We start from the raw sequence: 24,550 nt of genomic DNA on the forward strand, positions 1-24,550 counted from the left end.
CGTGTATTAGAAGTTGGTTTGCTAACCAAACCTTTATAGGTACTTTATGGGGAGAGTTCTTTTTCTGTTCTCTCTTCTTCCTGTTCCTTTTTTTGGTATCAGTGCTAGGGCTTGAACCCAGGGCTTGGTTGCTGTCCCTTCTTTTCACTCAAGGCTGGCACTCTGCCACTTGAGTCATAGCTCCCCTTCAGCTTTTTGATGGTTAGTTGGATATGAGTCTCATGGTTTTTCCTGCCGGAGCTGGCTTTGAACTACAATCCTCAGTTCTCATCCTGCTGAGTTGCTAGGATTACAGGTACCAGCCACTGGTGTCTGGTTTTTGTTTTCTTTTACAATTCTGTAAGAATTACATACTTGCAATTTCCTGTATATTTTTTGTTTTAGTTTTTGTGGTATTAGGGATGAAACCCAGAGCCTTGTACCAATGCTAGGCAAGTACTACTTAGCCTGGGTTCTTACTATGTAGCTTGGGCTGGCCTTGATCCCAGTCCTGTAGCCTTAGCCTCTGGAATTACAGATGTGTTCCTTCTTGCCAACCTCCATGCCAATGCTGCTTTGAAAGCAGCATTCTGTCCTCTGTGGACTGTGATAGGAGCTTTGGTACTTACTGCTGCATATACCTGCCGAGGATGTTGACTTTCTTTGATATATGCAAGAAAACTTTTTTCCTAGTGAATGCTAGCTGTAAGCCAAATGCCACACCGTTCCAGGTACTTTATTTGCCATATAATTATAGTAATCTTTTAGGTAAATATTATCTCCATTTTTCTTGCCCAGATTGGCTTCAAACTGTGGTCCTGAGATTTTAGCTTCTGAGGTAGCTAAGATTGTAGGTATGAGCCATGGACTTCTGGTTTTCCCCACATTCCCCGCCCCCCCCCCCCCCCCCCCCCACTCACCCTTGGTTATGGGGCTTGAACTCAGGGTCTGGACACTGTCCCTGAGCTCTTTTTGCACAAGGCTCTCTACCACTTTGAGCCACAGCTTCACTTTGGGTTTTCTGGTGGTGAACTGGAGATAAGAGGCTTAGGGACTTTCCTGTCTAGGCTGGCTTTGAACGTTGATCCTTGGCTCACCCTCCTGAGTTGCTAGGATTACAGGTGTGAGCCACCAATGCCCAGCTTTGCACATGTTCTTCCAGTAATCCAGCCTCCTGAGTTGAAGGAGGATTTATACCTACAATCCTTGTGTCCCCATTCCCTGCATTTGTTGTTTGACTTGAACTATGATTTTCAATAATGCCTGATATGTGGAGGTAATTGAACAATTACTTGATGATATAGGAAAAAAGTGGCTTGGAGCAGGGTGCTGGCGGCTCCTGCTGCCTATTATCCTATCTACTCACGAAGCTAGCAGATGAGGATCTCGGTGTGAAGCCAGCTTGGGCAGCAAAGTCTGTAAGACTTATCACCAATAAAAACGATCAAAAAGCCAGAAGTGGAGCTGTAGCTCAAGTGGTATAGCAGTAGCCTTGAGCCGAAAAGGTCAAGGACAGTGCCCAGGCTCTGAGTTCAAGCCCCAAGAGTGGCCTTAAAAAGAAAAAAAGAAAAAAACCTCTGACTTTAACTTGGAGCTCTTTTAGGGCTTATCTCATCCCTTACCTCTGCTCTGGGCTCTGCTCTTATCTGCCTAAAATTCAAGGGTTAGATCTTGAATAAGTCACCCTGGCATTCACCATAGTATTCTAGTATTTTAGCAGAATTCCAGAGTTTACTTTCATAGGTAGGGGGTCACTCTTTGCTCCATATTGGAGGATCATTATGGTCAGTTATGTGTAGAAGCCTGCCATGTTTATAATGTATGATGTCAAATTGATATGTAGCTCTTAAGCTATAGTTTAAAAACTTCTAAGCCAGGCGCTGGTGGCTTTTGCCTGTAATCCTAGCTACCAAGGAGGCTGAGATCTGAGGATTGCAGTTTGAAGCCAGCCCAGACAGGAAAGTCCATGAGACTCTGATCTCTAATAAAACACCAGAGAACAGGAAGTGGTGCTCTGGCTCAAGTGGTAGAGTGCTTGCCTTGAGCTGAAGAGCTCAGGGACAATGCCTAGGCCCTGAGTTCAAGCCCCATGACAGACAAAAAGACAAAAAAAACTTTTACTTTTGTCAACAATCTCACCAATGTCTTGTGTCTCAGGGGGCTTACAGCTCCAGATGCTGAAATGCTGTATATGCAGGAGGTGGAGAGAATGGACGGCTATGGAGAAGAGAGTTACCCTGCCAAGGTAAGGGTGGCCAGAAGACTGAGGTTCTCAAAAGTTAGGCTTGGTAAGCAGGGCACAGTGGCATGCACCTGTAGTTTCAGCTGTTTGGGAGGCAGAGGTAGGCAGATCCCTGGAGGTTGAAGTAGGCCTGGGCAACATGTCAAGATTTGTGTCCAAAAAGAGAGAGAGAGAAAAAAAAGCAACTTGAGAGAAGAGAGAAAGCTTGAATGTGCCTTGATTTGCGCGGCCCTGTAAACTTAAAAGCCAAGGTCCTTGTGACCAGAATTTCTGTAGTAAAATAACACATTCCAGTTTCACAGTTTGTGCTATGAAATGATCTGGACATGGAGTTCCTTAGGGGTTCAGGTCCTTTGTATTTTCAGAGCTGTTTCCATGATAATCCATTCATCTTACTCAGCCTGGTTTACTCTTAGTTCTTCGGAAGGCTTCATTCTTGGAAGGTAGATTCCAGCCAATGCGTGTTGTTGTCAGATCTGTGCAACTGTTTCCTCAGTGTTTCTTCCCTGCTCTCCCCTTTCAGGACAGCCAAGGGAGCGACATATCCATCGGAGCCTGTCTGGAAGGTATCTTTGTGAAACACAAGAACGGGAGGCCTCCTGTGATATTTAGGTATTTTTCTCCCCTCTTTCTATGTACATTCTGTGGCTTCTGTTGGTGACAGACTTTTCTTTTTAAAGTATTTGTAGTTAAATTGCTTCCAAGTTTCTCATTAGAAAATGGGAATCATTTTCTAGAGTAACGTTACTAATAGACTACCTTCTTCAAAACCAAATATATAGAAAATGGGGGCTGGGAAGGTGGCTCAGTGGTAGAGCGCTTGCCTTGCATGCGTGAGGTCCTGGGTTCGATTCCTCAGCACCACATAAGCAAAAAGAAAAAAGCCGGAAGTGGCGCTGTGGCTCAAGTGGTAGAGCGCTAGCCTTGAGCTGAAGAGCTGAGGGACAGTGCCCAGGCCCAGAGTTCAGGCCCCACGACCAACCAAAAAAAAATTAAAAAATAAAAAAAAATATATAGAAAATGGTGCTTTCCTTACAAGATACAAGACTTGTAAGATGCTTGAAAATATGTGCCCCGATTCCTGCCATTTGGAGGCTATTCCTGGTCTTAATGTGAAGTTTTAATTTGGGCTCTTGGTTTCTAGGACTATTGTTGTGGAAAATCTAGACCTTTCTTCTGGCTTTAGTTATGTAATGAAATTCCTTAAATACCAACATCTCAGCAAATTTCAATTACTTTGGCAATGTTGGTCCCATTTCCCCCACATTCCCCCTCCCCATTGTAAAAAAGTGATTCTCTTTATTTGGATCAGTCTTGGAGTGTATGTAGAGGGAAAGCCAGTAAAGATATGCTAATAGTGGTGTGAGATTCTTCAACACCAGATTTGCAGATGGTTTGGGGGGTGGGGGTGGGGGCCCATTTGTATCTTAAACCTAGTGAATTGAACCATGTTATTCCACAGTAGAACATTAGAATTACTCTCCCTCCCCCCCCCCCCCCAAAATACTTAAAATGTTTGTTAAGTGAATAGTTAAGACATTGGCAACAGACTAAGATTGGGACATTTCTACCTAGAAAGGACTTTTCTGTTCAGGTTGGCTTTAAACTGCTATCTTCAGGTTCTTAGCCTTCCGGCTAGCTAAGATTACAGGTGTGAGCCACTGGCTCCCGGTTTATAAATTATTATTATTATTTTTCTGGTCCTGAGGTCTGAACTCAGGGCCTGGGCACTGCCCCTGAGTGTCTTTGTGCTAAGGCTAGTGCTCTACCACTTGAGCCACAGCCCCACTTCCAGATTTTTCTGAGTAGTTTATTGGAAATTAAGAGTCTCATGGACTTTCCTGCCCTGGCTGGCTTGAACTGTGATTCTCAGATCTCAGCCTCCTGAGTAGCTAGGATGACAAGTATGAGCTACTGGTACCTGGTTTATAAATTATTCTTACACAAGCTGAACATCTCTTAATTCTAGCTTTTTTACTGGTTAATTGGAGATAAGAGTCTCACACACTTTTCTGCTCTGACTGGCTTCAAACCTTGATCCTCAAATCTCAGGCTCTTAGCTAGGTGCCAGTGGCTTATGCCTGTAATCCTAGCTACTCAGGAAGCTAAGATCTGAGAATCTCGGTTCAAAGCCAGCCCGAGCCTGGGCAGGAAAGTCCGTGAGACCCTTATCTCTAATAAACCACTAGAAAACCGGAAGTGGTGTGGTGGCTCAAGCGGTAGAGCACTCACCTTGAGCTGAAGATCATAGGGAAAGCACCCAAGCCAGAGTTCAAGCCCCACGACTGACCAAAAAAAAAAAAATCTCAGGCTCTTGAGTAGCTAGGATTATAGGCTTGAGCCACTGGTGTCTGGCTGTATTTGTTTTTTGAAACTAGATACTGTCATCTGAATTAGAACTACAGGATGGCTGATTAAACACTGTGTTCTTTCAAAAACAATGAATGAACAGTAACTTATGTGCCAAGTGCAAGGGAAAACCTGTATGTGTAGTCAACCTTGCTGTTTTTGCTGTCCTTAGGTGGCATGACATTGCGAACATGTCCCACAACAAGTCCTTTTTTGCATTAGAGCTGGCAAGTAAAGAGGAGACCATCCAGTTTCAAACAGTGAGTAAACAGTAAGGAATCTGAGAGGGAATGTTATTCCTAAAAGTTAACAAGTTAGCATTTGTGTGCCCTTGTGTGTTTGGAGTGGGAGGTGGTATTAGAATGGTAGTATTTCATAATTTTGTAAGACATGAAGTTTTAAAATACACTATTTTGCAAAATAACACTTGCCAAAATGTGGTTGCTTAGCCAGGAGTGGTGGCCCAAGCCTGTAATCCTTCCTACTTTGGGAAGTAGAGGTTGAGGATCGCCATTCAAGGCCAGCCTGGATAGACTTTGGTGAGACTCCATCTCAATCAGTGGCTGAGCACAGTGGTATATACCTGTCATCCCAAGCTAGGAGGGGAGCACCATGGCTGGGTACAGTAGTATGTACTTGTCATCCAGAGACAAAGGGAAGTACAAATAGGAGGATTAAAGACCAGGTCAGCCTGGGCATAAAAATGAGATCCCATCTTAATGTAGTAAAAATCCAGCCAGGCTCTGATGGCTCATGCCTATAATCTTAGCTACTTAAGAGGCTGAGATCTGAGGATCATAGTTCAAAGCCAGCCCAGGCAAGAAAGTCCATGAGACTCTGATCTCCAATTAATCACAGGAAAAGCTGGAAGTGGTGCTGTGGTTCAAGTGGTAGAGCACTATCCTTGAGCAAAGGCAGCTCAGGGACAGTGCACAGGCCCAGAGCTCAAGTCCCAGGACAAAAGAAAAAGGAAAAGAAAAAGAGAATAAAATCCCTAGCTACTCAGGAGGATCTGAGAGGATCTGAGATCTGAGGATCATGGTTCAAAGACAGCCTGGGCAGAAAAGTCTGTGAGACTCTTATCTCTAACCAGAAAACCAGCAATGGTGCTGTGGCTTAAAGTGATAGAGCATTGGTCTTGAGCAAAAAGCTTAGGGACAGTTCCCATGCCCTGAGTTCAAGCCACAGGACCAACCAAAAAAAAAAATTGATATTTTTATGTTTTAAGTTTCCAACTCATTTAAATATCAGTCTCACACTATTGGAACAGATTATCTGTCTTTGTAACGTAATTTTTTTTTTCCATTTGTGATTTTTGTCTTGAACTTACTGTTTGAGGCTTTATGTACATTGGCAGCCACCTTACCACCTGAGCTACACTTCCAACCCTGTAATTTAAATTCTGGTAATGTTCATACAAGAGGCACAGTATTGGAAAACGAGAGTGTCTCTTGGGGTGGGGGAAAGTGATGTGCAGAATGTCAGTTGTGTCTTAGCCTCAGTGTTCAAATTTGCATGTGTGTGTGTGTGTGTGTGTGTGTATGTGTCTGTGTCTGTCTGTGTCAGTGTCTGTGTATCTGTGTGTACGTGCATACGTGTGTTCATATGACATTATTCCTGTTTTGTTTGCCAGGAAGACATGGAAACAGCAAAGTACGTGTGGAGACTCTGTGTTGCACGACACAAATTTTATAGGCTGAACCAGTGTAACCTGTGAGTATGTCCTGTTCCTAGAAATTGTACAAAGGAAAAAAAAAAGAAACAGCAGAAAGTAATGAATTTGGAAATTTTAGTCTTGAGCTTTATTGTGTCATCTTCAGAGGTAAATCTTATCTAGTAGCAGCTTTTTGTCAGTTTTTTTTTTTTTTTGGTCAGTCATGGGGCTTGAACTTTGGGCCTGGGTGCTGTCCCTCAGCTCTTCAGCTCAAGGCGAGTGCTCTACCAATTGAGCCACAGCACCACTTCTGGTTTTCTGGTGGTTTATTGGAGATGCTTTGAATTGTGATCCTCAGATCCACTGGTGCCAGCTTGTCAGTTTCTAATAATCTTTTTGTTTATGAAAACAATATCTCCACTTTTTTACTCATTTGGGCTTTGCAACAACTCCTAATAACAGTTATGTCTCTTAAGATTTCTTTCAATATATATATATTAGAACCATTCTAATTCTCAAAAGTTTAAAAAGAAGGAGAGATTAGGAAATAATATTATATTTTAATTGATAATCTGGTCAGTATTCTGTGTAAACCCTCAGCTTTTTAAGCCATTTGACAGCACTGCTACCTTCTCCTCCTCCTTTTTTCGTGTTATCAAGGTTTATTTTAGTAGAATAGGGTTAAAGTTGGGAGAAATAGAGAAACATTTCTTGGTCACCCTCCTTCTACCCTACTTCCCTAACGACCCCACTACGGACAGCTTGCCATAGTCAGGTGACTTTCACCCATGGTCATTTCTGCTCTGTCCTTCAACTGCTCCTGCCCCCGAGCCTCCGACTGACCTGTCCTTCCTCCACTGCCAGGGCCGCGCCTCCTCTGGATATCCTGGCTCCTGGCTGTTTCTTCTCCACTCCCAGCTTTCACCAGCCTCAGGTCTTCTTACCAGTGCATCCCATTTTACCTTGGGCCCTGCCCTTTCCTGAGGATGCTCCTGAATCCCACTGCTTACTTCACTTATCCCTTTGAGTACCTACAAGGGATCTCAATGTGATAAGTCGAACAAACACTTTTCTCCAACCTACTTCTTCCCTACCGCTTCCCACATGGACAGCAGCAAACCACGTTCCCCTAGTTGCTCAGGCCCCACAACTAGAAGATAGGAGATCGGATTTCCATTCCTCTTTCAAACTGCATCCAACTCATCAGCAAGCCCTGCCAACTCTACTTTGAAGACAGATCTGAAATCTGATTTTTTTTTTTATTGTGAAAATACCATACAGAGGGGTTACAATTACATGGGCAAGATAACGAGTACATTTCTTATCAAGCATTATTGCCTCCTCCTCAGTTTCCCCTTCCCACCCCTTTTCTTTTTTGCCAGTCCTGGGGCTTGAACTCAGGGCCTGGGCACTGTCTCTGACCTTCTTTTGTTCAAGGCTAGTGCTCTACCACTTTGAGCCCACAGCGCCATTTGGGTCTTTTTCTGTTTATGTGATACTCAGGACTTGAACCCAGGGCTTCATGCATGCTAGGCCAGCACTCTTCTACTAGGCCACATTCCCAGCCCCTATAACATTTTTTTTATATTTGGTAATATTCACCTCTCTATTACTTCCTCTTTTTTCCAGTACTACAGATGAGAGAAAAATATGTCAAGCTTACCTTTGATCTCCAGTTTCACTCATTTTCCTTTAAAGAACATAGTTTGGTTCTTTTTGGCATGGCCTGGCTTTTCTGCTGGCTGCTTGCTTGCCTGGGGGTGCATTTGTGTTTGCAAGGGTGCCCCCTGGTGGTACAAGTAGTTCTGAATCATTGCATCAAGGGTTTCTCTGGCCAGCCTTTGTACCCAGCCACTTATTTATGATGTTACTTCTGTGCAGAAATGTGTTTTAAGAGTACATAGACACTCTGTTGGAACACAGCCTTTTCCTTTTAAGGCCTTTCATAAACTGAAGAGTATTTGTGGGGGTCTATATCATAGACCACTTTATCTCTATATTTGTAGTGGTCTATATTCTAGAAAAGACTAGAGAATCAATCATTTTGATTAAACCATAGTACCCTTCCAATAGGCATATTCATATTAATCGATTTCTTTCTAGCACATGTCACCTAGTGATTATTTATTTAGTGCTAGTCTTGGGGTTTGAACTCAGAGCCTAGATGCTGTCCCTGAGGTTTTTTGCTCAAGGCTAGCACTCATCACTTGAGTCACAGTAAGATTCAGGCTTTTTGATGGTTAATTTGGAGATGAGTGTCTTAGCTTGAAAAAAATGCAAGGAGTAACAATGTTTTCTGTAAAGGAGTATCCAGGAGTTGGCGTCCCTGGGCGGGCCACAATAAAATGCCTAGGTCTGTCTCTTTAAAAAAAGAAAAGACAAAAAAAAAAAAAAAAGAGTCTCATAAACTTTCCTGTCCCAGTTGACTCCGAACAACGATCCTGAAATCTCAGCTTCCTAAGTAGCTAAGTACAGATGTGAGCCACTGGTGCCTGGCTCAGGAATGATTTTTAAAGTTCAGAGAGAATCAACTAATGATTTTTTGATTGTGGTAAATTATACAATGTGACTAGTGTGATTTTGGAATATTGATATATTGACAAGTGTGAATAGAGTACATTAAACTCATTACTAGATGTGTATAATATACTTGTATATGGATCGTGTGACTCTTTTTAGTGTAAAACAGTTATGTTTAAAAAACTATTTTCCAAACTTTGTTTTAAATCTGTATATATTCAAAGATTATAGAAACCTGCTTTTGCAAACTTTCTGTAATTATTTGTGATTTATTCTGTGAGCTTAATATTTATATTCAGTTTCCATATAAAGAATATGAAGCATTTAATATTAGCTTTCAATATTTTTGTGGGGAATAAAATTGAAAGTAACTTCAGTTTTAGCAATCTTTTTTTTTTTTTGTCATAGTGCTTAAACTCAGGGCCTGGGTGCTGTCCCTCAGCTCTTTTGCTCTAGTTCTCTACCACTTTGAGCCTCAGCTTGACTACTGTTTTTTTTTTTTGTCAGTCATGGGGCTTGAACTCTGGGCCTGGGTGCTGTCCCTCTGCTCTTCAGCTCAAGGCGAGTGCTCTACCACTTGAGTCACAGCACCATTTGCAGTTTTCTGGGGGTTAATTGGAGAGAAGAGTTTCAGGAACTTTCCTGCCCAGGCTGGCTTTGAACTGTGATCCTCAGATCTCAGCCTCCTAAGTAGCTAGGATATCGACCACTAGTTTTGAGTCGTTAAGTTGGAGATGAGTCTCACAAGGACTTTTCTGCCTGGGCTGGCTTTGAACCATGATCCTCAGATTTCAGCCCCCATAGTAGCTAGTATTGTAGGTGTGAGCCACAGACAACAGACTAGCAACTGTCTCTTTGAAGGCTTTCCACATGGATTGTTTAGTCACATTTAACACTATGCTGATCCTGGAATTTTGGTAGACTTGCCCTGTCCCAGATCAGTATACTCGTGTGTGAGGGACAGTTAACAAAACTGTAGCTGGCCTGGAACTGGGCAGTAGATTCTGGATACTTGGTTTAGGCTGGGGCAATGGTGGCTTGAAGATGGAGTCTACTTACATGGAAAAGAAGCCTTTTCTCCACAGTGTCCCTGCACTCCAGTCTGATGTACAATATCATGGTGTTGGGATAGCCTTAGGTGATTCAGCTAACCATAACCCAGGTAACTATAGTACTGTAGTTTACTGATGTGATGATACAGCGATTTCCTTCCTCATAAGGCATGTTGCTAACAGAAGCATCTTTTTATGTCACCCAAGCCTTAAAAACAGTGACTAAAAGTTTCCTTTTGCCTTTTATTTAGAAAATGGGGATGATAGGACTTTTAATATTCCTTTAGTATTGGTTTAGGAATTAAATAAGTTCAAAAAACATGTTCCAACCCCATCTTCCTTATCTTACGCCCCAGTTCTGTTCATCCCTAAGGTGAATGAAGAAAAGATTGCTCTAGTTGCTTTCCCTCTCTTGGTGGGCTGTATCTTCCACCTTGCAAAGCCAAGTGGCCCAAGAGACTCTAGAAAAACTTGTTTTCAGTTGGCCCTGTGTGCTGGTGGCTGGGTGCAGTAGAGCGTGAGTGAGCGCCCCCTGTAGGTTAGGGCTGTTGATGAACCTTGAAGCCAGTGGCCTTGATGTAGGTCCTCCCTTCCTGGAAGGGGGTAAAGGCTGCTCCCTTTTCTTCTGGGCCTACCACAGACTTTATGGGACTGTAGGAAGCTAGGAACAAGGTGGAGCAGCCCTCTCCTTTTCCAGTCTTCTGGCCCATGGTTTGTTCCTTCCTGTGGACCCTGGGGAAAGAGCGAGGTAGTAAAAGGTTGGAGGGGAAAGGCAGCCACAGACCAGGCAGTGGGAGTGGATTGCTTCCCTCCCTTCCAGACAAGACTTGGAGACTGGAATATGGGGTACAGCTGGAGAGAGGTAGCTTTCCTTCCGATCACATGCTCATCAGTATCCTTGTAGAAAAGTCCATCTGTGAAGCTAGTTGGTTGTTCTGTCCTGTTACCTGGGGTGATTGCTGGGAACTCTGGCTCTGTCCCTGCCTGCACCCAGGAAGGGCTTTGGCTGCCACAAATGGGAGCCAGACCTTCAGAGCCAGACCTTCAGAGCCACCTTGAAGCAGCCTAGACATGCTAGGCTACCCTGGAATAGAGAGAGGGAATGAAGGAGGGAAGAGAGGATGAGTTCTTGCTTTTGTTACCCTTATGGAAAGCTCAAGAGGACAGTCATCCTCAAGCTATTTTCACTATCTAATACTTTTTTTTTTTTTTGTCAGGCTTGGGGCTTGAACTCAGAGCCTGGACACTGTTCCTGAGCTTCTTTTGCTCAAGGCTAGCATTCAACCACTTGAGCCATACCACTACTTCCAGGCTTTTTCTGTTTATGTGGTTCTGAGGAATTGAACCCAGGGTTTGATGCATGCTAGGCAAGTACTTTACCACTAGGCCACATGTCCAGCCCCAATACATTTTTTTACTCTTCAAAACTTTCCCTTTGGGCTGGGAAGGTGGCTCAGTGGTAGAGCGCTTGCCTTGCATGCATGAGGCCCTGGGTTCGATTCCTCAGCACCACATAAGCAAAAAGAAAAAAGCTGGAAGTGGCCCTGTGGCTCAAGTGGTAGAGCGCTAGCCTTGAGCTGAAGAGCTGAGGGACAGTGCCCAGGCCCAGAGTTCAGGCCCATGACCAGACCCAAAAACAAACAAACTTTCCCTTCATCAAATACAGATAGTTAACAGCTGAAAGGAAGCTCACAAAGTCTCAGACACCTGAGCTCAACTGTAAGTGCTCGGGAATGAGGGCCACATCGGTGTCCACTCCTGATGTCATTCCTTTGTTCTGCACCCACCCCCAAGGGTTTCTTGTGTGTCGGGCAGTGTTCTGGGCACCAGTGATGCTGTGAGTTGTCCGTGACCTCCGTGAAGCTTAAGAGTTAGTTGGGGTTGGGAGGAGTCACACAAATTAACTTTCAGAAGCTACTGTTGGAAACCCAGCAGACCTGCCTGTTCAAAGGCTGGTTCTGCTACTCGCTTGACACATGACCTAGACTGGTTTACTTAATCTAAGTATCACTTTCCTCACGTGTAAATCAGGCTAATAACCAGACCTCCCTTTCAGGGTTGGTGTTTGGGTTCCTTGAGATAATTATATCTGTCCTTAACACAGTTTCGATGAGCCGTATTGGGTGGACAGCTGGTTTACTTATTAGCTCCTCTAGTGTTCACTTGCCAGTGAGTTCTTTTAAGAGAGTTTGTGTGTGTGTGTGTGTGTGTGTGTGTGTGTGTGCGTGTGCGTGTGTGCGTGTGCGTGCCGGTCCTGGGGCTTGAACTAAGGGCTCAGGTACGGTCCCTTAATTTTTCTGTTCAAGTCTTGTGTTCTGTCACATGAGCCACAGCTCCACATTTGGCTTTTTGCTGGTTAATTGGAGATAAAGAGTCTCACAGACTTTCCTGCTTGGGCTGGCTTTGAACCATGATTGTCAGATCCCAGGCTTCTGTGTATCTAGGATTACAGCCATGACCCACTGGAGCCTTGCTGAATTTTTTTTTTTAGGCTGTCTCTAAACTGTCTCATATTTAATAGCATCCATCAGCACAGAAACAACCCCAAAGGTCTGCAGAGTACACTTTGGTTACATCATCTTCTTCTCTTGTGTGCTAAGTTGATGATGGCTGATCACAGAGCAAACTGTCCTTAGAACTGTTCTGAGGAAAAAAGAAGAGGTTAGACTGGTAAAACTACTGTAGGTGGCCGACGCACTTGTTTCTTTTATGTTTAGCAGAACCGGCTTGTGCAGCGGGCAGTCATTGCCTCTGTGCTGGGCGCTGCCAGCAGAGATAATGTGGCTGGGAGTTTTTGCCTTGCGCTCTTGGGCCCTGCATCCTTGTATTTCAGTCTGTAATGGGTTGGATTTCAGTTTTGTTTTTGTCCCAGGGTGGGCAACCATGGATATGTTGGAGTTTGTCGACAGTGTATTCTAGCAGTCATCTTTTTTTCTCTGTTCTTGAGTTTATGGTACTTAAAACGGTTCAGTCTGTGCAGCCTGACTTTCCAAGAGACCAAACAGAAAGCTGAGAAGACCTCAGAGTACCTCCGCTTCACTCTGACCACAGAGGGAAGCCACTGCAATGTAAATCTTGAAATGACAAAATGCGGTGTCTTATGTTCTAGAAAAGGCCCAGGTGCACCCATGCAGGTTAGTCTCATTAACATGAACATTAGAAGTTTGGAATGTCCTTTAGAAAAGATGTCTATTTGCGAGGTACTGGTAGCTCATGCCGGTAATCCTAGCTACTCAGGAGGCTGAGATCTGAGGAACCTAGCTACTCAGGAGGCTGAGATCTGAGGATCATGGTTCAAAGCCAGTCTGGGCAGCAAAGTCTGTGAGATGCTTATTTCCAATTAACCACCAAAAAACTGGAAGTAGAGCTGTGGCTCCAACTGGTAGGTAGACTATACACTAGCCTTCAGTGAAAAAGCTCAGAGACAGTGCCCAGGCCCTGAGTTCAAATCCCATGACTGGCAAAAAAAACCCCAAAAAGATGTCTTTTTTTTTTTTTAACCAACAACCTATTTTCCAATGGTAAGGAAAGAAATTATTATGATTAAATTTTTTGTTTAACCCATATTGGGGCTTGAATTCAGAACTTGACACTGCCCCTTAGCTTTATTTTGCTTGAGGATGGTGCTCTACCACTTGAGCCACAACTCCTCTTCTGGCTTTTTGGTGATTCATAGGAGATAAGAGTCTCACAGACCTTCCTGCCCAGGCTAGGATAACAGGCATAAGCCATCTGTCAGTGCCCAGCAAGAAAAGAAAATATTTAAAAGAAGTCATTTAATAAAAGGAATTGTGGCCAGGTGCTGGTGGCTCACAGCTGTAATCCTAGCTACTCAGGAGGCTGAGATCTGAGGATCATAGTTCGAAGCCAGCCCAGGCAGGGAAATCCATGAGACTCATCTCCACTTAACCACCAGAAAATCAGAAGTGGCACTGTGGCTTGAAATGGTAGAGTACTAGCCTTGGGCTGAAGAGGGACAGTGCCCATGCCTAGAGTTCAAGCCCCATGACTGACAAAAAAAGAAAGAAACAAAAAGCCCATGAACTGACCCCCCCCCTAAAAAAAAAGTAAGAAAAAAGAAAAGCAGGAAAGCAATATGGAGGTTCCTCAAAAGACTCCATATAGAGCTCCCCTATGACCCAGCAATTCCACTTTTGGGCATTTACCCAAACGATCACAAACAAGGCCATACTAAGGCTACCAGCACAACTATGTTTATTGCAGCATTATTTACCATAGCTAAGATATGGAACCAACCCAGATGCCCCTCAGTAGATGAATGGATCAAGAAAATGTGATATATATATATATATATATATATATATATATGTATGTATGTATGTATGTATGTATACATACATACATACATACATACATACAATGGAATGTTCTGCCTCCATCAGAAAGAATGACACTGCCCCATTTGTTAGGAAATGGAAACACTTGGAAAAATTATATTAAGTGAAGTAAGCCAGGCCCAAAGAAACATAGGTCCCATGGTTTCCCTTATTTGCAATAACTAGTACATGTGTAGGACAAGCAGAAAAGGCCAAAAGCTATGTACATATGATGATATAAGATGATGTTAAGCGAAATGAACCCTAAGATAGGGTTCATTGCTATTGTTTCTAACGTATTTATAAGGTACCATGTGATGTTTTTGTTGCTTTGTATGTTCCTCCCTCCCTATTTTCACTGTATTCCATGCAGTGCCCTGCATCTTGTATATACACTTCTCTAATTCGGGGAGAGGAAGGGAAAAAAACAAAATGCTTAAATAAGGATACAGGTTGATTCATTGTAACAATGAGATGTACAAAACACTATGTTGCAAACTAACTTTACAACTTCAACTGCTGTGGGGAGGGGGGGGGAGTTGGGGAGGTGGGAGGAATGATAAAGGGAAAACAAAGGAGGAGGCGACAATGCTCAATAGGAAATGTACTCATTACCTTGCTCATGTAACTGTAAAAAAACATACAACCCCCCCCCCCAAAATAAGCAATTGCAGTCTTGAAATTAAGTCCTTAATGAGGACTTGGGTGCTATCCCTGAGCTTTTTTACTCAACACTAGTGCTCTACCACTTGAGCCCATAGCTCCTCTGCTGGCTTTTGGAGGTTAATTGCAGCTGAGTCTCAAGTACTTTTCTTCCTGGGCTGTCTTCAAACCACAGTCCTCAGATCTCAGCCTCATGAATAGCTAGGATTACAGGCATGAATCTTTTTTTTTTTTCTATCATTTTAAATGTATTTATAATGTACTATGTGATTTTTTTCTTTTTTTTTATTGTGAAAATACTGTATAGGCATGAATCCTTAAGTACTTGGCCTGTTAGTTTTATTTTATCTCAAAAGTCTTGGAAAAATAAGTTAAATTCAGCACTTGAATATAGATGGTGTGTATCAGACTGCTATAACTGAAATAAAGGGACTTGTTGCTGTGGTAAATTTGCTATTTAAATGTTCACTTTTTGAGAAGGGATTATTCAATAAATAGTTTTAAAAATTATTTTTAATTGTTATTATAAAGGTGATGTTCAGAGTAGTAAATAGTTCTTAAAATACTAACCAAAGGTCACAAAATATATTTTGTAATCAGTGACTATATATGATATAAGCTCACAGCCAGGATCTAGTGCCAAAAAGATTTTAAAAAAATCCATGGGGCTGGGAAGGTGGCTTAGTGGTAGAATGCTTGCCTAGCATGTATGAAGCCCTGGGTTCAATTCCTCAGTACAGATAAACAGAAAGCTGGAAGTGGCGCTATGGCTCTTGTGGTAGAGTGCTAGCCTTGAGCCTAAGAAGCATAGGGACAGTGCCCAGGCAATGAGTTCAAGCCCCAGGACTGGCAAAAAAAAAAAAAATCCTTTGATGATACACAGTCACCCACAAAGCCAAGAGACCAATGTATTTAGGTTCCTAGATCACTTGCAGTAAAACTGACCACAGGAGAGAGAAAAATAAATTGTTTGGGCTTTTCTGTTTCTTGCTTCTTTTTTCATCTAATTATTTATTCAAAGATGAAACGGTATGTATAGTGTGAAATCTCAAATTCAAGCTACTGACGAGGGCTCAGATCTGGGTGATAGAAATTTGAAGCCAGCCCAGGGAAGAAAAGTCCATGGGACTCCATCTCTAATGAAACAGGAAAAAGCTAAGCTAGAGATGTGGCTCAAGTAGTAGAGTACCAGCCTAGTAAGCAAGCAAGCTGAACAAATAGGTCGTTTTGAGTTTCCAAATCCCAGCACTAGCAAAATTAGGAAAAGGCAGAAGCTCCACAGGCAGACAGCAATTCTCTTTTCTGGTTTCTAATTTATGATTTTTGTCTTTTTGCCTTAGGAGCTTTCTTATTTATTTTGGTGAAGCTAGGAAGCGTGTAAACCTGTGTCACTCTTGTTTCTTTTATAGGCAAACTCAGGCTGTTGCCACAAACCCAATCAGAAGGAGGTCATCTTCAAGGATGTCTCTGGTAAGAAAGAAGGGAAATGGGATTGGATTGCTTGCTTTCTTACAGTGGTGTCATTTTCCTTGATAAAGTAGGCTTTTTTTCTTTTTGGCAGTGTTACTTTTGAATTTGAACACAAAAAGTGATCTGACATTAGATCATTTTTATCCAGACAAGTGGTGATTTTTTTTATAGGTTCAAAATTGCATTCATACTCAAATACTAAGGTCCAGTCAAATACTACAGATTTTAACTGTTAGCCAAGAATAATGAGAAATGAGAGGTGCTTAAATTACCTGATGACTTTGTCAATGAAATTGAATAGGCTAGCCGGGTGCCCGTGGCTCATGTCTGTAATCCTAGCTACTCAGGAGGCTGAGATCTGAGGATTGTAGTTGAAAGCCAGCCTGGGCAGGAAAGTCTCCAATACTCTTTATCTCCCATTAATCACAGAAAAAGCTGGAAGTTGTGCTCTGGCTCAAGTGGTAGGGTGCTAGCCTTGAGCAAAAGAGTTCAGGGACAGTGCCCAGGCCCCAGAGTTCAAACTCTAGGACCGGGAAAAACAACAACAACAAAAAACAAAAACACCACCTAAACCAAAAATTGATAATGCTGCATAATACCTTTATATTTGTGGCTTTATAAGGAAATTTGTATTTATTCCTTCTTGTTCATAACCTTTTGGATGCAGATTCCTTTGTGTTGCCACCATGTTCTTGTTATCTATATATCCATGCATTGGGCTTGGCATTACAGCAGTAGATATGGTAGGGCCTGTTGCATCTTGCATGTTTATTTACCATACAAAACATAGTTCACTCCTTTACATGTTTCTTAATGGAGAGAGAATCCAGCAGAGAATTACTTCACCTCTATTAGGTAGGTGCTTTTTTAAAAAACATTTAATTGTACTATAAAGGTGATGTACAGAGGGGTTACTGTTTTATGAGTCAGGTGATGAGTACATTTCTTTTTGAACAATGCAACCCCTTCCCTTGCTCTCCCAGTTTTTCCCTCCTGTCCCCACCCACAGGTTATGTAGTTCATTTTCAACAGAGTGTCTAATGAGTACTAGTGCTGCATTTGTTCACCTGGCAATCTGTTTGAACTCTGTGTCCAACTTTTCATTTCTTAGCCGAAACCCCAGCCCTATGTGATGCCCCCTCCACCCCAGCTGCATTACAATGGACATTACACGGAGCCATATGCGTCTTCCCAAGGTAAACTGTACTCATTCTGTAATGAATACATCAGTGGAGACCTGGAGATCTTGAAGCCTGAGTAGTTTTAGGCTGATGTTCTACCCCAAATCATTGTTGTAGTTACAGCCACCCCAAATTCATAGATAAAGCTATTACAGCAGGACACTGGTAGCTCATACCTGTAATCGTAGCTGTTCGGTGGCTGAGATTTAAGGATTGTTGTTCGAAGCAATCTGATTAGAATAGTCTATGAGACTATTTATTTATTTTGCTGGTCGTGGGGCTTGAACTCTGGGCTTGGACGCTGTCCCTGTGCTCTTCAGCTCAAGGCGAGCACTCTACCTCTTGAGCTACAGCGCCACTTCCGGTTTTCTGGCAGTTTATTGGAGATAAGAGTCTCACAGACTTTCCTGCCCAGGCTGGCTTTGAACCATGATCCTTAGATCTCAGCCTCCTGAGTAGCTAGGATTACCTGTAACAGGTACGCCACTGATGCCTAGCTTCTATGAGACTCTTATCTCCAATTAACCACCAAAAGAGCCACAAGAGGAGGTGTGGCTCAAGTGGTAGAACATCAGACTTGATTGAAAAAGCCAAGTGAGAGCATGAAGCCCTGAGTTCAAGCCCCAGTCCCTGCACAAAGAAAAGAAAAAAAAAATACATTCCAGTTTTTTCTTGTATATATGTTGAAGATACAAAATATCACATTTTGATGCCAAACCCCAAGTTTAGCCAGTTGGGTTCCCTTTATTCTGGTTTTTGAGTCTATTCATGAATGTATGTATGTAGATATGTATGTACTAGGGCTTTGAACTCAAGGCCTCACACTTGTTAGGCTAGTGGTCTACCCTTGAGTTAAGCTTCAAACCTTCCTAATTTCTTTTAACATTCTCTCATTAGCCCTCTCCTACTGTCCCCGCCCCCCAGCATCTTGCCATGTAGTCCAGAGGATGGTCTTGAACCTATGATCCTCCTGCCTTTCCCTTCCTCAAACTCAGGTGCTGAAATTAAATGCGAGTGCCACTGTACTTGGCTTCCAGTAACTTTTAACAGTGCTTTCTTGGTTTCTGGAAAAGCATGTCCAGGCTCCACCCCCCCCCCCCCCCCCCCCGCCCCCGGCCTGAGAAGTTCCTGTTGTACCATTATTGCAATTTTCGTGTGTTTTATGACAACTGCCTCAAAGCTGATTTTTTTTTTTTTTGCCAGTCCTGGGGTTTGAACTTAGAGCTTGGGTGCTGTCCCCTGAGCCTCTTTGTGCTCAAGGCTAGCGCTCTACCACTTGAGCCACAGCACCACTTCTAGCTTTTTTGAGTAGTTTATTGGAGTCTCATGGGGACTTTTCTGTATGGGCTGGCTTTGAACCATGATACTCAGATCTCAGCCTCCTGAGTAGCTAGGATTAAAGTATGTAGTGGCTAAGAGTGAGTGTTTTTGTGTGTGTGTGTGTGTGTGTGTGTGGTTTTTTGGTTTGTTTTTTTTTTTTACTGTAGCATTAGTAATCACACTTACTATAAAGGATCCAGTTGAGCTACAAGACTACATAGAAGAAACAGGGCCCCTTGCAGCCCCAGGCAGGTGCCTGCTTGGCATTTATTGTAAGGTGAATCAGATTCTGTGAACTCTGGACCCAAGTCTTATGAAAGATGGTGGTTGGGCACAGGCAGCTGAGACCCTTAGTCTCCTCCTTACCCTCCAGGCCTCTCATGGGTTGCAGCTACTAGAGGGGTCTTGTAGGGAGACACTCAGCTCCTGTTGAGCCAGCATCCTTTTATAGTGGAAGCCTTTCCTTCATTCTGGAAGACTCTGTGCAAACAATAAAAATTCCAGTTAAGGAAATGTTTGCCGAGGGTATTGGTACTAGGTCAGCATCCGCCTGGCTGCTTCCGTATTCGGGCAGAGAAAGCAGTTGGTGATTCAGTGCCTTCACCAAGATCTCTGTGCCTCAAGAATTCCAGTCTGTTGTATGTCTCTAAGGAAACACGTGTTTTTATTACTTGTTTATTTATTTAATTTTTATTGTCTTTAAATAGTTGTACAGCAGGGTTTTCAATTCAACATGTCAGTTTATGAGTACAATGCATCTTGATCAATGTCACCCCTTTCCTTATTCTTCCCCATCTGTTTTTAACTTTGTTTCGTGTAATTGTACTCTTGGCATTGGACTTAGGTTTGCCTGATTGTTTTTGGCTGCCCAGTCCTAAAGCAAGTAGACCCACCTCCCTCTGTAGATAAGCAATACCAGGCTCCTGGGTCCAACGTAGGTCGGGTGGCTGGTGATGTGCCATTTGAGCAAGGTTTTTTATTTTGTCAGTCATGGGGCTTGAACTCTGGGCCTGAGCACTGTCCCTCAGCTCTTCAGCGCAAGACGAGTGCTCTACCACTTGAGCCACAGCACCACTTCTGGTTTTCTAGTGGTTAATTGGAGATAAGAGTCTCACATTTTCCTGCCCAGGCTGGTTTTGAACTGCAGTCCTCAGATCTCAGCCTCCTGAGATGCCAGGATTGAGCCACCAGTGCCCGGCTGAGCAAGGATTTTTACCAGTGGGGCGGAAAGTGTCACCCAAGATCGGGGCCTACCTACCTCATAGTTGGCTGGAGTAATGGGTTCAGTTTAATGCATTAAAAAAATAAATAAAGCTGAGCACTGGTAGCGTAGGTCTATAGTCCTAGCTACTCAGGAGGCTGAGATACAGGAGGATCACAGTTCAAAGCCAGTCCAGACAGGAAAATCTGTGAGACGCTTATCTCCAATAAACTCTTCAGAAAAAAAGCCAGAAGTGGCTCTGTACCGCAAGTGGTGGAGCGCGCGCCTTGAGCACAAAGAAACTCAGGGGCAGCGCCCAGGTCCTAAGTTCGAACCCCGGGACTGGCAAGAAAATAAAATAAAATAAAAATTCATTTGCAAACTTCCCTTTTCTCCCCCAGATAACCTCTTTGTGCCCAACCAGAATGGCTACTACTGCCACTCGCAGACGAGTTTGGATAGAGCCCAGATGGAGCTCGGCGGTAGGATCCGCAACGGCAGCGTGTACAGTGCCCACAGCACCAGCTCCCTCAACACCCCCCAGTCCTTCCTGCAGCCCTCGCCCATGTCCTCCAACCCCAGCATCACGGGCAGCGACGTCCTGAGGCCTGACTACGTCCCGTCCCACCGGCACAGCGCCCTGATCCCCCCGTCCTACCGCCCGACCCCGGACTACGAGACGGTGATGAAGCAGCTCAACCGCGGCCTGGCCCAGGCCGAGCGGCACAGCCACTCGCTGCGCAACCTCAGCATCGGCAGCTCCTACGCCTACAGCCGGCCCGATGCCCTGGTCTACAGCCAGCCCGAGATCCGGGAGCACGCGCATCTCGCCTCGCCCCAGTCGGCGCCAGGCCCCTTCGCCCTCAACTACAGCTTCCACCGCCAGTCGCCCTACCCGTACCCCGCCGAGCGGCGGCCCGTGGTGGGCGCCGTCAGCGTGCCCGAGCTGACCAACGTGCAGCTGCAGGCCCAGGACTACCCGGCCCCGAACATCATGAGGACGCAGGTGTACCGCCCGCCCCCGCCCTACCCCTACCCCAGGCCGGCCAACAGCACCCCGGACCTGTCCCGCCACCTGTACATCAGCAGCAGCAATCCGGATCTCATCACCCGGCGGGTCCACCACTCGGTGCAGACCTTCCAGGAGGACAGCCTGCCCGTGGCCCACTCGCTGCAGGAGGTCAGCGAGCCGCTCACGGCCGCCAGCCACGCGCAGCTGCACAAGAGGAACAGCATTGAGATCGCGGGCCTCGCCCACGGCGTGGAAGGCCTGCGGCTCAAGGAGAGGACCCTGTCGGCCTCGGCAGCCGACGCGGTCCCGCGGGCCCTCTCCGCCGGCTCCCAGTCCAGCATCTTCGCCGACAGAGCCAAGCAAGAGGAGAGCGAGGCGCAGCAGCAGCTGGAGGGCGGGAGCTACGGCCACAAGAAGTCTCTGTCGGAGGCCACCATGCTGATCCACAGCAGCGAGGAGGACGAGGACCAGGAGGAGGACCGCCGCTCGCAGGCCCTGGCCGCCCGGCTGGAGCCCCGGCCCCCCGCCCCCTACTGCCCCGAGCCACAGCCGAGCTACCCCTGCGCTCCGGTCAGTGCCCTCAGCGGCCCTCTGCACATACTCGAGCCCAAGCCCCACGTCACAGAGACGGAGAAGAGGGCCAGGGACATCAGCCCCCTGCACCTGGTTGCAGAAGGACAGCGGCCCCGGAGGGACGGACGGCTGACGCCCTCCATGTCCGAGTCCGACCTCACCACGTCCGGGAGATACCGAGCCAGGCGGGACTCTCTGAAGAAGAGGCCCGTGTCAGATCTCCTCTCCGGGAAGAAGCACGTGGTGGAAGGACTTCCCCCAGTCGGGGTAAGCCTCCCGCAGCCCCCCCCACCCCCCCCTTCCTGTCCTGTGTCTCACTAGTTTTTTTCTTCTCATTAAGTGCAGTGGTTCTCAGCTTCTTGTTCTTTAACATTTTCACACCTCCTCCTCCCCCTCCTCCCCCTCCCCTTCCCTCCCTCCTCCTCTTCCTCTTCCTCTTCCTCCTCCCCCTCCTATTCCTTTTCTTTGGGCTGCTACTGGGACTTGAACTAAGGGCCTGGGCACTGCCCCTTAACTTTTTCACTCAAGGCTGGTGCTCTTTCCACTTGAGCCACAGCTCCACCTCTAGCTTTTTTGGTAGTAAAGTGGAGATAAGAGTCTCATGATCTTTCTTGCCCAGGCTGCCTTTGAATGTCCATCTTCAGATCTCAGCTTCCTGAGTAGCTGGGACTACAGGCAAGACTTACCAGCGCTCTGTACTTTGTTTGGTCTTTATTTTTAACTCATTTGTGTTTATATATGGAAGTAATACAGACTGAGGAGACGTTTAGTGGTTTTCCTAAACATATATTGGATGCAGTGAAAAGGCTCCGTGGAAGAGAAGGGTCAGAGTGAATGGGAAGAATGTCTTAGAAATGCAGTGTTAAGAGAGAAGAGGTGACGATTTCAGGACCAGCCAAGATTGCTTTCCTAACCACGCACTTAAAATCTGTGAGGCGGCATCCCGGAGCCGCTCAGGTGGGGTCTGAGGGAGTCACCGAGGCTGGGTTCCCAGCTCACTCTATCGCTAGGTCGTCGTCTATAGACACAGTTTGAATACATCCCAATTTTGCCATGACCTCTGAGGACCAGGAGTCATTGTGGAATTTTTTTTTTTCAAGACAAAACAAAACCCCCAGAGCTCCATGTCCTCCATGTCTCATTAGCTCGATGAAAGATGAAGTGAACTAAGAATTCAAGGCAAGTTCTTTGCAGAAGCATGGGCCCTTTACTACTCCATGTAGTCTCGAAGTGTAGATGAAGCACTGCTTACCTATTTGAAACAAAATATAAAAGAAACAACTATTATCATCATCTCTGGCTGCCATTTTTTTGGGGGGGGGGGGCACTACCCCTGAGCTCTTTTCCTTTCTTTCTTTTTTTTTTCCTTTCAAGGCTAGTACTCTATTACTTGAGCCACAGCTCCACTTCTAGCTTTTTGGTAGTTAATTGGAGATAAGAGTCTCATAGACATTCCAAATGGCCTGGCTTTGAATCATAATCCTCAGATCTCAGCCTCCTAAGTAGCTAAGATTACAGGCGCCAGCCATGGGCACCCAGCTCTGCCTGCCATTCTTAGGGTTTACTATGGGCCTAGCGCTTGATTGATTTTGCTATCCAGTTTATAACCAACGTACTGTTATTCTGCCCATCTACAGATATAAACCAGTGGACTATAAGATAGTCACTGTTCTAAGACCCGCCCCCCCCCCTCCCCCAAGTGAATGACCTGAGATTTAAATCCCACTTTATCTCCATGGCCTGTTTACCATCTACACTGAGGTATAATAATGTGTTGGTTGAAGCCTTGCTCTTCTGTTTTGCCACTGAAACTTCGTAACATGTGAATTCTCAACCTTTGCCTAAGCATTGGTGACCCTATCACAAAGCGTATCCACGCCACGTCATCTTGCATTGCTCAGCCACCTGCTCCTTCTGGCCCACACCTCCATGTCCCGCACTGGAGCGGAGGCAGGGCCACTTCCATTTGCGTCCAGCTGTCCTGGCCAGGAGGGCTCTTCTCCCTGGCACACTCCCATCTCAAGTGTGCTTCTAGGCACTCAAACATCCTGATACATTGTTTTATACCTGAACAGTCAAGGCTGAACAAGCCCAGGCTGGTTTTGAACCACAGTCCTCAGCTCTCAGCCTCCCGAGTAGCTAGGATTACAGGTGTGAGCCACTGGTGCCGGGCTTCAGTTTTTATTTGTAAATGCGATGACTCCAGAGACACATCGTGTCCTCCGCATGGAACAGTGCTCAGCATTAACTAACAGTGTAGAATTGTATCATCTGTTCAACCTCCTACTTTCTCCAGGGTTAAGAGGCCAACTGTCTGCTAACCTTCTGACCCCTAGCACAGGCTGGCCAGTTGGTGTCACTGTTACAGCAGATGGATACACCAGTGTGAACTAAAGTGAAAGACATGGCTTAGTATTACAAACAATGAAAAACAGTCTTTGCGGGCTAGGAACATTTTAGAATTCTCCACCCATGTGTCGCCACCTCTGGTAGCTAGATTGTCACCACAGAGGCAGACTGGTTTGGGTGCTCATACATCTGCATATAGATTTCCTCGTTGATGAAGTGTAGTTCTGGCTTAAGAAATCAACAGGCCCGGTGTTTTGGGGCAAAGTGATGGTCCTAGCACCTGAGAAGCAGAGAATCATTAGTTGAAGGCCAGCCTGGGCTACCTTAGTGAGACTGCTTCAGCTCCTTGTCCCCAGCCCCTCGTGCCATAAAGAGTACCCCCCCTTCACTCCTTTGAAACAAAACAAAACATAAAAAACCTACTGATTTAGACATTTAAATCCATGTACTCGTACGCTAAGGGCGAAGTTAGGATTATTCAAGGCTAGTTTTGGCTTTCTTTGAATACTGGTATTTAAACTGACCTTACAGCCCTGTTTGCCCTTTTACCAAGCATCTCAGTTTAGGGCATTTTGAGTCATTTTCAGTCAGAGAAGTACTGTAGCCAATTAGCAAGCAGGCATTGACTGTTTAATTTTTCAGGAATCT

At 45.0% G+C, this 24,550-nt stretch overlaps 1 protein-coding gene across 2 annotated transcripts in view; it reads left to right on the plus strand.

Annotated features, from left to right (window-relative positions):
- The window catches only part of Ptpn21 (protein tyrosine phosphatase non-receptor type 21), a 70,555-nt gene that overhangs the window by 33,796 nt on the left and 12,209 nt on the right, over positions 1-24,550 (plus strand). For both annotated transcript variants that reach the window (XM_042692566.1, XM_042692567.1), the window contains exons 7-13: positions 2,137-2,224; positions 2,745-2,833; positions 4,743-4,830; positions 6,204-6,283; positions 16,206-16,266; positions 17,378-17,462; positions 20,370-21,820. In XM_042692566.1, coding sequence (XP_042548500.1) covers positions 2,137-2,224; positions 2,745-2,833; positions 4,743-4,830; positions 6,204-6,283; positions 16,206-16,266; positions 17,378-17,462; positions 20,370-21,820 — 1,942 coding nt within the window. The remainder of the gene's footprint in view (positions 1-2,136; positions 2,225-2,744; positions 2,834-4,742; positions 4,831-6,203; positions 6,284-16,205; positions 16,267-17,377; positions 17,463-20,369; positions 21,821-24,550) is intronic.

This window comes from Dipodomys spectabilis, unplaced genomic scaffold (genome assembly GCF_019054845.1).
Source record: "Dipodomys spectabilis isolate Male_0828 unplaced genomic scaffold, ASM1905484v1 ptg000157l, whole genome shotgun sequence".
Lineage (NCBI taxonomy): Eukaryota > Metazoa > Chordata > Mammalia > Rodentia > Heteromyidae > Dipodomys > Dipodomys spectabilis.